The 14,682-nt window shown below is 47.0% G+C and overlaps 1 protein-coding gene across 2 annotated transcripts in view; it reads right to left on the reverse strand.

Moving 5' to 3' along the window:
- LOC139546622 (receptor tyrosine-protein kinase erbB-4-like) overlaps positions 1-14,682 on the reverse strand; it is a 518,533-nt gene that overhangs the window by 71,445 nt on the left and 432,406 nt on the right. For both annotated transcript variants that reach the window (XM_071355216.1, XM_071355215.1), the window contains exons 17-19: positions 13,742-13,874; positions 4,588-4,710; positions 3,363-3,461 (exon numbers count right to left, since the gene is read on the reverse strand). In XM_071355216.1, the coding sequence (XP_071211317.1) occupies positions 3,363-3,461; positions 4,588-4,710; positions 13,742-13,874 (355 nt within the window). The remainder of the gene's footprint in view (positions 1-3,362; positions 3,462-4,587; positions 4,711-13,741; positions 13,875-14,682) is intronic.

The raw sequence follows: 14,682 nt of genomic DNA on the forward strand, positions 1-14,682 counted from the left end.
GTGTGTCTTCTACGTGTGTCGTCTACGTGTGTCTTCTACGTGTGTCGTCTACGTGTGTCGTCTACGTGTGTCGTCTACGTGTGTCTTCTACGTGTCTCTTCTACGTGTGTCTTCTACGTGTGTCGTCTACGTGTGTCATCTACGTGTCTCTTCTACGTGTGTCTTCTACGTGTGTCATCTACGTGTCTCTTCTACGTGTGTCGTCTACGTGTGTCTTCTACGTGTGTCGTCTACGTGTGTCGTCTACGTGTGTCGTCTACGTGTGTCGTCTACGTGTGTCTTCTACGTGTGTCTTCTACGTGTGTCGTCTACGTGTGTCTTCTACGTGTGTCTTCTGCGTGTGTCGTCTACGTGTGTCGTCTACGTGTGTCTTCTACGTGTGTCGTCGACGCGTGTCTTCTACTTGTGTCGTCTACGTGTGTCGTCTACGTGTGTCGTCTACGTGTGTCTTCTACGTGTGTCTTCTACGTGTGTCGTCTACGTGTGTCGTCTACGTGTGTCGTCTACGTGTGTCGTCTACGTGTGTCGTCTACGTGTGTCGTCTACGTGTGTCTTCTACGCGTGTCTTCTACGCGTGTCTTCTACGCGTGTCGTCTACGCGTGTCTTCTACGCGTGTCTTCTACGCGTGTCGTCTACGCGCGTCGTCTACGCGCGTCGTCTACGCGCGTCGTCTACGCGCGTCTTCTACGCGTGTCGTCTACGCGTGTCGTCTACGCGTGTCGTCTACGCGTGTCTTCTACGCGTGTCTTCTACGTGTGTCTTCTACGCGCGTCGTCTACGCGTGTCGTCTACGTGTGTCGTGGACGTGTGTCGACTATGTGTGTCGTCTACGCGTCTTCTAAACAGTTGAACAAACCAAACTAGATACACCATCTCCATTAACAGAGAGAAGGATATAACATGTCATTGTCTCGGTCTAGACCACTAGGTTTATTATGGCAGAAAGAAGGGTCCAGAGATGTGCTTCAAAAGGAATAACTCACACTGGTGCCCTGCCGGTAACACACACACACACACACGCACACACGCACACACACACACACACACACACACACACACACACACACACACACACACACACACACACACACACACACACACACACACTCAAACAGTGGTCCAGACTACCATGGTGTTGACAGTCTTCTTAATTAACGAGTATTCATCCTCCTGCTATGCTAGCTACAGGAGTAAACAGGGCTGCTGCTCATTGGCCAAACATCGCCAGGGGCCATCTCCACATCCCTGTGGGTCCGTGTGTGTGTTGTGTGTGTGCATGTGTGTTGTGTGTGTGTTGTGTGTGCGTGTATGTTGTGTGTTTGTGTGTGCGTGTTGTGTGTGTGTTGTGTGTGTCTGTGTGTGTGTGCGTGTGTGTGTTGTGTGTGTGTGTGTGTCTCCACGTCCAATCTGAAGACACGTGCCACTGCGTTTTGATTGCTGTTTAAATGAAGAAGCTGTGCTGCCTCCTCTTCCTAAATCCTCCATGGCAGGGAGGGAGGAGAGCGGAGGGAGGAGAGCGGAGGGAGGAGAACGGAGGGAGGAGAGCGGAGGGAGGAGAGCGGAGGGAGGAGAGCGGAGGGAGGAGAACGGAGGGAGGAGAGCGGAGGGAGGAGAACGGAGGGAGGAGAGCGGAGGGAGGAGAGCGGAGGGAGGAGAACGGAGGGAGGAGAGCGGAGGGAGGAGAACGGAGGGAGGAGAACGGAGGGAGGAGAGCGGAGGGAGGAGAGCGGAGGGAGGAGAACGGAGGGAGGAGAACGGAGGGAGGAGAGCAGATGGAGGACAGAGGAGGGAGGAAAGAGAAGGGAGGAGAACGGAGGGAGGAGAGCGGAGGGAGGAAAGAGAAGGGAGGAGAACGGAGGGAGGAGAGCGGAGGGAGGAGAACGGAGGGAGGAGAACGGAGGGAGGAGAGCGGAGGGAGGAGAACGGAGGGAGGAGAACGGAGGGAGGAGAACGGAGGGAGGAGAGCAGATGGAAGACAGAGGAGGGAGGAAAGAGAAGGGAGGACAGAGGAGGGAGGAAAGAGGGGGGAGGACAGAGGAGGGAGGAAAGAGGAGGGAGGACAGAGGAGGGAGGACAGAGGAGGGAGGACAGAGGAGGGAGGAAAGAGGAGGGAGGCAGCTCCTTCAAAAGCCTCCTCAGTCTGAAGCCTGTCTCTCCAGCCGTGTGAGTGTACATCCCAAATGGCACCCTATTCCCTTTATAGTGCACTACCTTTTACCAGGACCCATAGGGCAGGGAACTATATAGGGAACACAAGAGGCTGGTGGCACCTTAATTGAGGAGGATGGGCTCGTGGTATCGGCTTGAGCGGAATGAGTTGAATGGTTTCAAATACATCAAACACAGATTCCATATGGTTGATGCCATTCCATTCGCTCCATTCCAGCCATTATGATGAGCCATCCTGTCCTCAGCAGCCTCCTGTGATAGTGAATAAGATGCCATTTGGAACGCAGACTGAGTCTCCCCTCCCCTACCTCTCCACATTGACCCCTCCTGTTTAGTCAAAGACATCTGAAGGTCCTCCTCCCCCTTCGTCCTCCCTCTTCCCTCATGCTGTCCTCCAGTTGACAGGCAGCTATCCCACCAGCCACAGCAGCAGAGAGCGCTGGACCTGGGTTCAACTACCTATTTAAAATAATTTAAAATGCTGTGCTTAATTTAGCCTGTCTGATGCCATTGAACCAATATAATACTCCACTCCAGGGAGGGTGAAGTAATTCATTTTTTATTTCAAATAGTATTTGAAACCAGGTCTGCTGAGCTCCATTGATTCCTCTCTTGGAGAGGGGAAGAGAGGAAGGGAGAAAAGAGGATAATGAGAGGAGGAGAGAGATAGGAGGGAGGAAGCGAGGGAAGGGAAAGCTCATTAGCATGGCACTCAGCTGATGATGCACTGCGGGAAATACCCAGCCTGCCTCTGGGTCCTCCTGGGGGCCATCACTAAGATCGCCTTCTAAGACACGTGCTACGTGTCACACCCACCCACACACATCCACCCACACACACACCCACCCACCCACACCCACACAGACACACAACGTACATGCACGCACGTGTCTACACACATCAAAGCAAGATTGATAAAAGTAGAAATATAAACACGTCGTAATAGACAGAGATTAAAACACAGTGGAAATGGGTCGCTAGGAGGGATTTCACTGAGGTTGCATCACAGACGTAGTAGATAACATCATTAGATTCTTAACATCCATTTTTCCTTTTGAAATAAAAGAGTGCTGAATGTTTTATGAATGACTGGGGAATCGTACCGTCGTCAGCCATAGGTGCTGTGAGCATGTGGTGTGTGGCGGTGGTGGTGTATTGTATGGGGTCTCTACGGAGACAGTAAAACACTCACATCCATGAACTCCACGTTAGCCTTGGGTCCCGTTGCCTCGTTCAGGATCTTGATGGCTACCGGGATCTTCACTGTCTCACCCTCTGGCACCCAGATACCCTGAGGGGGGAGAGGAGGAGAGAGGGGGAGAGGAGATGAGAGGTAAATTAGAGGGGGAGAGGAGGGTGGAGAGATGGGGAGTAAGTTAGATAGGATGATAGGAGAGGAGAGAAGGAGAGGGAGAGGAGAGGTGGAGGGCAGGAGAGGTGAGTTACATGAAGGGAACAAGAAACATTTGTAAAAAAGGGGAGAGGAGAAGTGGGAACAGGGGAGGTAAGACTACACAGCCGCTGAGTCACAAAGTCAGACACTGGTTTATAGACATACACTAGTTCAGACCTCTTACACTGTGAGACATACACTAGTTCAGACCTCTTACACAGTGAGACATACACTAGTTCAGACCTCTTACACTGTGAGATATACAGTAGCTCAGACCTCTTACACTGTGAGACATACAGTAGTTCAGACCTCTTACACTGTGAGACATACACTAGTTCAGACCTCTTACACTGTGAGATATACACTAGTTCAGACCTCTTACACTGTGAGACATACACTAGTTCAGACCTCTTACACTGTGAGATATACACTAGTTCAGACCTCTTACACTGTGAGACATACACTAGTTCAGACCTCTTACACTGTGAGATATACACTAGTTCAGGCCTCTTACACTGTGAGATATACACTAGTTCAGACCTCTTACACTGTGAGACATACAGTAGCTCAGACCTCTTACACTGTGAGATATACACTAGTTCAAACCTCTTACACTGTGAGAAATACCGTAGTTCAGGGCTATCTCTCTGCTCTTATCCTCTCTCCTGCTTGAGTCACAGCAGACCTGACCTGGATTTGCATGTGATCCTTACTATGTGCCTATGGCAACTCTCCCTCCCTCCCTCCCTCCCTCCCTCCCTCCCTCCCTCCCTCCCTCCCTCCCTCCCTCCCTCCCTCCCTCCCTCCCTCCCTCCCTCCCTCCCTCCCTCCCTCCCTCCCTCCCTCTCTCTCTCTCTCTCTTTCCTTCCATTCTCATTTCCTGTTATCATCTCTCCATCTCCCCGGGCTCCCTATCATTCTCTCTCTCCCACCCTCCACCTTGAAACACCTCCTCATTTCTAACTTTCAAAAAACGTGGTTGTAGCTGTGTGAGTGCATGTGAGTGTATGTGATAAGTTGATACCTTGTAGACGGTGCCGAAGGCCCCCGAGCCCAGTATCTTGACCCTCTTGAGTTCAGTCTCTTTGAGGATGCGGAGCTGGGCCTGGTTAGGGGCTGTACCACTAGGTGTCAGGGGCTCCACCAGCTATAGGGAGAAACAATCAATCAACTCATCAGTCAAATAAACAGTCATTGAATCAATCAGAAATATGTTAGTCCCTCACTCCGTTAACAGTCAATCAACCAATTAACCAATCAGTCACATCTCCCATGGGTATGCAACTCTTTCATCTTTCCAAGAGACACTTTCAAAGAGACTTACCAGAGAGGCAAAAGTGACAAATATAAAACAAGAGGGGAAGAGAGAGGGAACGAGATGGAGAACTGGGAGAGATGGAGAGAACGACAGGGTGGATAATAGCAACAGTTGAAGAGGAGTACAGGCTCTCGTAGTTTCATTATCTTTCAAGTGGAGAACAATGAATCCACCGGAAGGGAGAGAGGGATAGGGAGGGAGAGAGGTGGAAACTGAGGGAAAGAAAGGTGAGAGAAAGAGGTAAAAACAGGGGAACAGAGAAAGAGATAGAGGGAGAAAAAGAGAGAGACAACGAGAGGAAGAGAGATATATAGAAAGTGGAGAGAGAAAGATAGAGGGAGGGAGGGGAGATATAGAGAGGGGAAGCGAGCGAAAGAGAGAAAAATAGAGGGAAGGAGGGGAGAGAGAGATAGAGGGAGAGGGAGAAAGAAAGAAAAGAGAGTGGAGAGAGAGAGAGCGAGAGAGAGAGGGGGAAGGAGCAGAGAGAGAGAGAAATAGGGACAGCGAGAGATGGAAGAAAAAGGAAGGGAAAAAAAGGAAGAAAAAGAAAAAGAGAGAGAGAAAGCGAGGGAGGGAGAGAGAGATAGAGAAAGGGAGAAGAAGTAAATCAGCTCTCCTCTGCTTCGGCCCTGTCCTCTGGCTCATCACAACACTAATTAAAAAAACATAGCTGTTCTTTATTTAAATGGAGTTCTGAATCAGGCTTGCAGGAGAGGAGAGAGAAGAGGAAAGAGGGGGAAGAGGAAGAAGAGGGGGAGAGGGAGGAAAGAGATATAGAAGGACAGGGAAGGGGCAGAGAAGATGGGATGGATGTCCTTCCATATCTTTTTTGTCCCCCTCTCCCTCCCCCTCTCCTTCTTTCCTCTCCTCCCCTTCTCCTTCTCCTTCCCCCTTTCTCTTTCCGTCTGTTTTCCTCCCCCTCTCCTTCCCTCTCTCCTTCCCTCTCTCCTTCCTCTCCCATCTTCCCTGCCCCTTCCTTATCTGTTATTATCTCTTTCCTCCCCCTCTTCTTCCTCTTCCCCCTCTCCTTTCCTCTTTCTTCCCCCTCTCCCTCTCCTTCACCTTCTCTCTTCTCTGTGCTCTCCTACACGGCTGATTCAAAATACCATTTAAATAAAGAACAGCTATTGTTTTTTAATCAGCCTATTGTGATGAGCCAGAGGGCCACACACAGCCAGCAACCTCACCTTCGCTACAGACTGTAGGGAGCTGTCTGTTTGGGTATTTTCACACTTGGTCGATTTCAGCCAATTGTTTTGAATGTTTTTGTGCAGTGTGAACACTCCAAAGGAATTCAGAACCCTCAAAAGAGCCCCTGAAGCAAACCGAACTGAGACCACCTCTAGAGGTGTTCGGAGTTCGGTTCGCTTGAATTCCACAGCCTGGTTCCCTTTTTTTAGGGCAATGTGAACACCAAGCTCCCCAGGCTCGCTTGTCATTATTCCTGCACCACACGCTAGACTACTGCAACACTGTTTCCCCTGCCACAACCCCCCACATTGGTTCCACAAAAGAGAGAAGATGGTGATGTGCAGGTTCTCAGAAATAAAAGTGTGCTGTTTTTGCATATTGATTAGCAATTGTCAAGGATGCACAGAAATTCCAAAATATGTATGGAATTCTTAGTTCAAGATTATTTGTTTGCAATATGTGATCTATAGGCTAAGAGAGTTTCATAAAGTGTTTACTCGATAGTGGGGTTTGAATAGCGTGAGAAGACAACATATTTGGTGAGAATCACAACATAGGGTACCAAATCAATTTGAGCTCTTAAAGGGGCAGTAGCCTACATTTTCAATTACATAATTATTCAATCTGCTGTTATTCTTCTACTATTTATTCTGTTACTAATAATATTTACATGTTCATATTATCTTCTGATTACAATTATTTAAATGCAATCTATTAGCTTCCAAATGTAAGTATGTACAATATCTAGCTGTCCGATAGCACCTTGTGATGGAATGGCTTGTCCTGCACTTTGTAAAAACTCAGAGTGCACTGAGTGAATGTTGGAAAAAGATCTTGGTTCAATCTAAACATGTCGATGTGAATGCAAAGAGGACTCAGACCACAACATAGGTGAAGTGAGATGTCATAAGTTCAGAGATGGATTTCAGTCCTCATTCAAAGGCAAGGGCAGTGTGAATAAAAAGAGAACTGAGCTATGTAGCTTTCTTTACCTCAGAGTTCACTTTAAAGATGACTGAGATTGGTTCTTTTAAATAGGACTTCATGTGAAAACACCCTTAGATGAGGTGCTGAACGTGTAGTTCCAAGGGGCGGGAGGGAGCTGTCCACCAACCCACTCTAATCTGTGGTGCTGAGGAAGACTACTAGGATGTCCATTTATTTAGTCTCTTCAAGCAGTCATTTCTTGTTTGTTATTACTTGTTATTATTTAAAGCTAAAATCCTTAGTTGCTCCATTTCTTGACTTATAGATTAATTATATACACACAATGATTATTGAATAATATAATTTAGAATTGCCTCATGAGCTTAGATCAACTGTCGTATCCCATCATAATCCAAAATATAAGCTTGTTTTACTCCAATGTTTGTAAACAATGTAAATGTAAAATATATCTAAAACTATCATTTTGATGTCATGGATGGTCAGCCCTTGCATCCATACCTCTGTTTATGAATTTGAGCGTGGTTACATTTCTCCAGGGCCATCCCTCAGCTTTTTAACTAAACATAGGCTGGGTTTTCACTTTGTTATTGTTTCAATTAACTGACTTGCCACTGAGTTTTGCATTGAGCCTATTTGTATTGAATACAAATGGTGAGTTCAATAATAATAAAGCAGTGAACAGTACTGTATGTGTGTGCAGCTAATCAAGACAGCACAGAGGAGCGGAATGGATGGAGAGAGTGCGAGAGAGCAGTGATGTAAGGTATAACGGAAAAAGGCACAATCTTGTCATTACTGAAATAACTAGTAAAAAGCCCAGTGCACCATCACTTCATGGCACTGTAAGTGTAGGTAGAAGGGCATGGCAGGAGACTAGCACATTCAGGCTTTTACACCGCCCTATGTGATACTGAGAGCTTTAATGGAACCTGTCCCTGATGTCTGTCAACACAGATCACCCTCTCCTCTCCTACATGGGAGACTGAACACATGTCTGTCTGTCTGTTAACACAGATCACCCTCTCCTCTCCTACATGGGAGACTGAACACATGTCTGTCTGTCTGTCTGTCTGTCTGTCTGTCTGTCTGTCTGTCTGTCTGTCTGTCTGTCTGTCTGTCTGTCTGTCTGTCTGTCTGTCTGTCTGTTTGTTAACACAGATCACCTTCTCCTCTCCTACATGGGAGACTGAACACATGTCTGTCTGTCCGTCTGTCCGTCTGTCCGTCTGTCCGTCTGTCTGTCTGTCTGTTAACACAGATCACCCTCTCCTCTCCTACATGGGAGACTGAACACATGTCTGTCTGTCTGTCTGTCTGTCTGTCTGTCTGTCTGTCTGTCTGTCTGTCTGTCTGTCTGTCTGTCTGTCTGTCTGTCTGTCTGTCTGTCTGTCTGTCTGTCTGTCTGTCTGTCGGTCTGTCGGTCTGTCTGTCTGTCTGTTAACACAGTTCACCCTCTCCTCTCCTACATGGGAGACTGAACACATGTCTGTCCGTCTGTCCGTCTGTCCGTCTGTCCGTCTGTCCGTCTGTCCGTCTGTCTGTCTGTCTGTCTGTCTGTCTGTCTGTCTGTCTGTCTGTTAACACAGATCACCCTCTCCTCTCCTACATGGGAGACTGAACACATGTCTGTCTGTCCGTCTGTCTGTCTGTCTGTCTGTCTGTCTGTCTGTCTGTCTGTCTGTCTGTCTGTCTGTCTGTCTGTCTGTCTGTCTGTCTGTCTGTCTGTCTGTCTGTCTGTCTGTCTGCAGGCAGAGTTTACAGTGAGCTAGCGCTAGCCCAGGGCAGTTTTCAGGCCTCCCTCTCACAGTAGGTATTAGCCACAGTGCTGTTCGTGACTCAAATATGAACACAAGTCATGGCTATCAGTATACTGAAACTTAATAGCAGGTTCTCTATTCATGTTATTTCACAGCAAATCTTATAACTAATCTATTTCACACGCAGTGGTAATGAATACTTGTATATGCAGCTATGCAGACTTAGCAGCAGGGTTGGGATTCATTCCACAAATTCAACTCTAATTACATTTTCTCTCCCTGTAAATGTCATTTAATTCAATTCAAATTTCAGGTCAATCTTTGAATTCAAAGATAATTCAATTAATCTCAATTCCAATGGTAGGTAAATTCCAAGAATTCAATTGCCAATTCAATATTAATAACTTGAAGATTATTGAAATTTGAATTGAATTCAACATAAATGATCCAATTCAAGAATTGAATTGAAATGTCTAATTACATGGAATTGACTCCAACTCTGCTTGGCAGTGGATCATATCCTAGCCATTTACAACCAGATATGGTACCTGGTCAAAAGTACCGAGCTACATAGGGATTAGGGTGCCATTTGGGACCAAGCCATCCTTTACCTAACCTATCCATTCATTGTGATCAGTCGAGGAGGTAGAGAGTCCCAAATTCAGACAAAATGCTTCCTGGTTTGGTCGAGTTGAGCTCTACAGCATGGCAGACTGGGTAATTCATTGAGATGGATGTCTGTACGGAGGATGAAAAATGAGGTCTCCAATCTGCTCCCCACTCTGTGGAGGGAGGAGATTGTGTATGGATGGAGGAGTGTGTGTGTTTGTGAAATCAAATCAAATCTAATTGTAATAGTGTCAACACATATTTTGCAGATCTTATCACAGGTGTACCAAAATGCTTATGTTTGTAGCTCCAACAGTGCAGTAATACCTAACAATAAAAAACAATACACACAAATTAAATTAAATTAAATAAAGAAATGAAGAAATATCAGAATGAGCAACATCAGAATCCAGAATATAAATATATACTGGAAATAATGGTGTGAAATAGACAGTATGGACAGTATATGAATAGAAAAGGTTTGTACAGCAGTAGTTATATAGGATCATCCTTGACTAGAATACAGTATAAACAGTACATATGAAGTGGGTAAAAGAGTGTATAAACATTTTCAAAGTGACCAGTGTTTAATGACTATGTACATTCTAGATGGTAGCGGAGTGAACAGGAATTGCCTCGGGTGGCTGAGGTCCTTGATTATCTCCTTGGGCTATGACACCGGGTGCTGTATATGTTCTGGAGGGCAGGCAGTGTGCCCCCGGTGATGCGGTGGACTGACCGCACCACCCGCTGGAGGAGAGCCTTGTAGCTGCGGATAGTGTAATTGCAGTGCCAGGCGGTGATACACCCCAACAGGATTCTCTCAATGGTGCATCTGTAGAAGTTTGTCAGGGTCTTAGGAGCCAAGACGAATTTCTTCAGCCTCCTGAGGTTGAAGAACTAGAGCGGTTTTCTGCTGAACAGTGGGCCAAATTGCCAGTAGAAAGGTGCAGCAAGCTCATTGATTGCTACAAGAAGCATTTGTTGGCAGTTATCTTTGCCAAAGGCCGTGCAATCAAGTTCTAGTTCTGAGGTGCCAATAATTTTTTCCATGCCATTTGTCTGTATTTTCTAAATTAAAATGGTAAACTTAAATTGTGAACGGCTGCACGGCCATGGAAACCCATTTCATGAAGCTCCCGATGAACAGTTCTTGTGCTTCCAGAGGCAGTTAGGAACTTGGTAGTGAGTGTTGCAACCGAGGACAGACCATTTTTACACACTACACGCTTCAGCATTAGCGGTCCCGTTCTGTGAGCTTGTGTGGCCTACCACTTCGCGGCTTGGCCGTTGTTGCTCCTAGACGTTATCACTTCACAATAACAGCACTTACAGTTGACCGGGGCAACTCTAGCAGGGCAGACATTTTACGAACCAATCTCCATTCTACTGCCAATCTTTGTCTATGGAGATTGCTTGGTGTGCTTGATTTTATACACCTGTCAGCAATGGGTGTGACTGAAATAGCCAAATCCACAAATTTGAAGGGATGTCCACATACTTTTGTATACATTGTGTACGTCCTAGATGGCTGAGAGCTGCCCCCAGTGATGCGCTGGGCCGGCCACACCATCCTCTGTATGGCCTTCCGGTAGCGGGCAGTGCAGTTGCCATACCAGATGGTGATACAACCAGTCAGGATGCTCTCGATGGTGCAGCTGTAAAAATTCATGAGGATCTGAGGGGCCACGCCTAATTATTTCAGCCTCCTGAGGGAGAATAGGTGCACCGTGACTTCTTCACAACTATCCTGCGTCAACTCATTGATCTTGTTGATGTGATGGAGAGGTTGTTGTCCTGACACCACACTGCCAGGTCTCTGACTTCCTCCCCGTAGGTTTTCTCATCACTGTTGGTGATCAGTCCTACCACCTTTGTGTCGTCAGCAATCTTGATGATGGAGTTGGAGTCATGGGTGGCCACACAGTGGTGGATAAACAGGGAGTACAGGGGGGGCTAAGCATACACCACTGGGGGGCCCCCGTGTTGAGGATCAGCGTGTCGGAGGTCTCGTTACATACTCTCACATTGGCCCGGCATGAAGTCCAGGATCCAGTTGCAGAGGGAAGTGTTCAGTCCCAGGGTCCCGACCTTGTTGACGAGAGGGAACTATGTTGTTGAACGGCATTCTCACATAGGTATTGCTCTTGTTCAGGTGAGAGAGGGCAGTGTGGAGTGCAATTGAGATTGCATCATCTGTAGATATGTTGGGGCAGTATAGAAATTGGAGTGGGTCCAGGGTGTCTGGGATGATGGAATTGATGTGTGCCATGACCAGCCTTTCAAAGCACTTCATGGTTACAGATCTGAGTGCTACAGTGACAGTAGTGCTGTAGTCATTATGGCAGGTAGCCTCAGAGTTCTTGGGAACAGAAATGATGGGGGTCAGCTTGAGACGTGGGGATTACAGACTGGTACAAGGAGAGGTTGAAAATGACAGTGAAGATGCCTGCCAGCTGGGCTGTGCATGCTCTGAGAACGTACCCTGGAATACCGTCCTGCCCCGCGGCCTTGCGAGTGTTGACTAGATTAAAAGCCTTATTCACATCAGCCTCAGAAAACGGGATCACCTATTCCTCTGGGATGGCTGGGGCCCTCATGCACTTGTCGAAGTGTTGAGTTCGTCTAGTAGAGAGGCATCCTTTGTAATCCTTAATGGACTGTAGCTCCTGCCACACGCGTCGGACATCGGAGCCGGTGTAATAGGATTCCACCTTGTTCCTATATTGTCCTTTGGCCTGTTTGATGGCTTGCCGGAGGTCGTAGTGGAACTTCTTGTGCGCGTTTGTGTCCTCAGCCATAGCCTCAGGGTCTGCTGCGATAGTCCTGTTTGTGGTCCTCAATGTTAATCCAGGGTTTTTGATTGGGGAAGCAGCATACCTTCACTGTGGGGACAACGTCGACGATGCATTTTCTGATGAAGCCGGTGACGGAGGTGGTTAGTTCGTCAATGCTATTGGCGGAGTCCTGGAACATATTCCAGTCAGTGCTAGCAAAGCAGTCCTGCATAGCCTCTGCTTCGGTGCACCATTCTCTATGGAGCGCGTCACATGTACTTCCTGTTTGAGCTTCTGTTTGTAAACAGGAAGCAGGAGTATAGTAATGGTTATACAGTAATGGTGGTTTTGTTCACATTTATGGACTAGGTGCAATACAGTAGAACACTGCCTATAGAAGTAGAGCAACAAGATGCTCGTTAATTTAACACGGTGTGATGTGGTATTGTATTTGTGTTGCTTTGAAGCCTTGTTCAGAGTGAGTTCCATGTGAGTGGGTCCAGGGTTGATGGTATTTTTGTGTAGAACATCCGTTTCAAAGAAGTTCTCATGTTCTATACCGTAACAAAGGAAAGGAGGGAGAGAGAAGGGAGAGTAGGGAGAGAAAGAGAGGGAGAGAGGGAGAGAGAGAGAGAGGGATAAGTGAGATGAGAATGGACAGAGAGAGAAGGGAGAAAGGTCACAGAGGAGGGACAGAGAAAGAGAGAGAGAGTGTGGAGAGGAGAGAGTAGGAAGAGAGGAGAGGGTTAGAGGGAGAGAGGAGGGAGGTAGAAGATGAGGGAGGTAGAAATAACAAAAGAGGAGGGAGAGAGGAGAGGGAGAATAGGAGGAAGAGAGGAGGGAGAGAGGAAGGAAGAAGAGGAGGGAGAAAGGAGGGAGAAAGGAAGGAAGGAAGGAGAAAGGGGGGAGAAAGGCCTCAGAGGAGAAAGTGATTTGTTTGAGCTGGAGATGATGCTCTCTACCTCCTCTCCTCTCTGTCGGTCTATTCCCTAAGCTCTCTCTGTGTTCTCATAGCCCCGGGCCCCAGCCACCAGTGGCCCTACACACATCACAGAACACATCATAGACTACATCACATACCATTAAGCACAAGGCTGTTATTACAGCTCTTCATAGTGCAGTAAGTGACGTCTTTTTCACTAAGGCTACTAGGATGTAGGATCCAGTTCACTCCTGTTTTCTTTAATTATTCCTTCAATCAATCAATCATTCAATATCTTTATTGTCCCAATTGGGAAATTTGTTCCGCAGTAGGAGTTCAACAATAAAAACAAAATTAAAAACAGTGACAACCATACAACAGATATACACATAAGATAAATAATGAGATCGGTAACATGAGATCCATTGTGAAAATGTTTGACCAATAATGAACTCTATAACTGAAACGTCAAACCAATCAATCTGTGTCTTATTGAGGTTCTCTAAATTCTGTCTGTGTCCCAAGGCACCCTATTCCCTATATTTTGATGAGACCAATGGAAGCTGTTTCTATGATCCACATCTCAGGAGGCCCTTACCTTTGTCCTGTGTGTGTGTGTGTGTGTGTGTGTGTGTGTATGTGTTCACACGCCATACCTCTGTCTCAAGGAAGCGTCGCAGGGCTCTCTTCTTCTTGATGCTCTTCCTGCGGACAGACACGGCTACACTCAGAGCCACAATGACCACGACGAAGAGGCCCCCTATCACCCCGGCAGCAATCAGGGGAGTCCTGAGGGAGAGGAGGGAGAGAGATGTGAGATAGGGCCACAGTACTGGATACTAGTTACCAAACCTTCTTATTTGTTTTCTTTCTAATCATTTAGCTGCGCTTGATTGAGCTACTATTGTCTGGTAAAGTGGAACCGATGGGATCATTTATCCATCTGTTAGTCCAAGCAGGCTTAATCAAATGCTCAAAATATTTGATAGAAAACAAATACTATTTAAACCCAGGTCTGATAAGCACTTACTCCAGAGGTCACAACAGACGTGGCTAACCAGAATTAGGACAATTCTTACTTAGCTTACAACCTTTGACAAAATACATGATCTAACATCTCCAAGTGTCCTGTTACAAAGTTAGGCAGTAAGTTCAAAGAAGAAGGGAAGGAAATGAAAGTCAGGAGAAGACAACATGTTCTGCTGCTTGTCAGCCCTGTCCGTGATCTCTCTAACCCTCTACACCCCTGTCTGTCTGTCTGTCCATGATCTCTCTAACCCTCTACACCCCTGTCTGTCTGTCTGTCCATGATCTCTCTAACCCTCTACACCCCTGTCTGTCTGTCTGTCCATGATCTCTCTAACCCTCTACACCCCTGTCTGTCTGTCTGTCCATGATCTCTCTAACCCTCTACACCCCTGTCTGTCTGTCCATGATCTCTCTAACCCTCTACACCCCTGTCTGTCTGTCTGTCCATGATCTCTCTAACCCTCTACACCCCTGTCTGTCTGTCTGTCCATGATCTCTCTAACCCTCTACACCCCTGTCTGTCTGTCTGTCTGTCCATTATCTCTCTAACCCTCTACACCCCTGTCTG

Source organism: Salvelinus alpinus, chromosome 20, assembly GCF_045679555.1.
Source record: "Salvelinus alpinus chromosome 20, SLU_Salpinus.1, whole genome shotgun sequence".
NCBI lineage: Eukaryota > Metazoa > Chordata > Actinopteri > Salmoniformes > Salmonidae > Salvelinus > Salvelinus alpinus.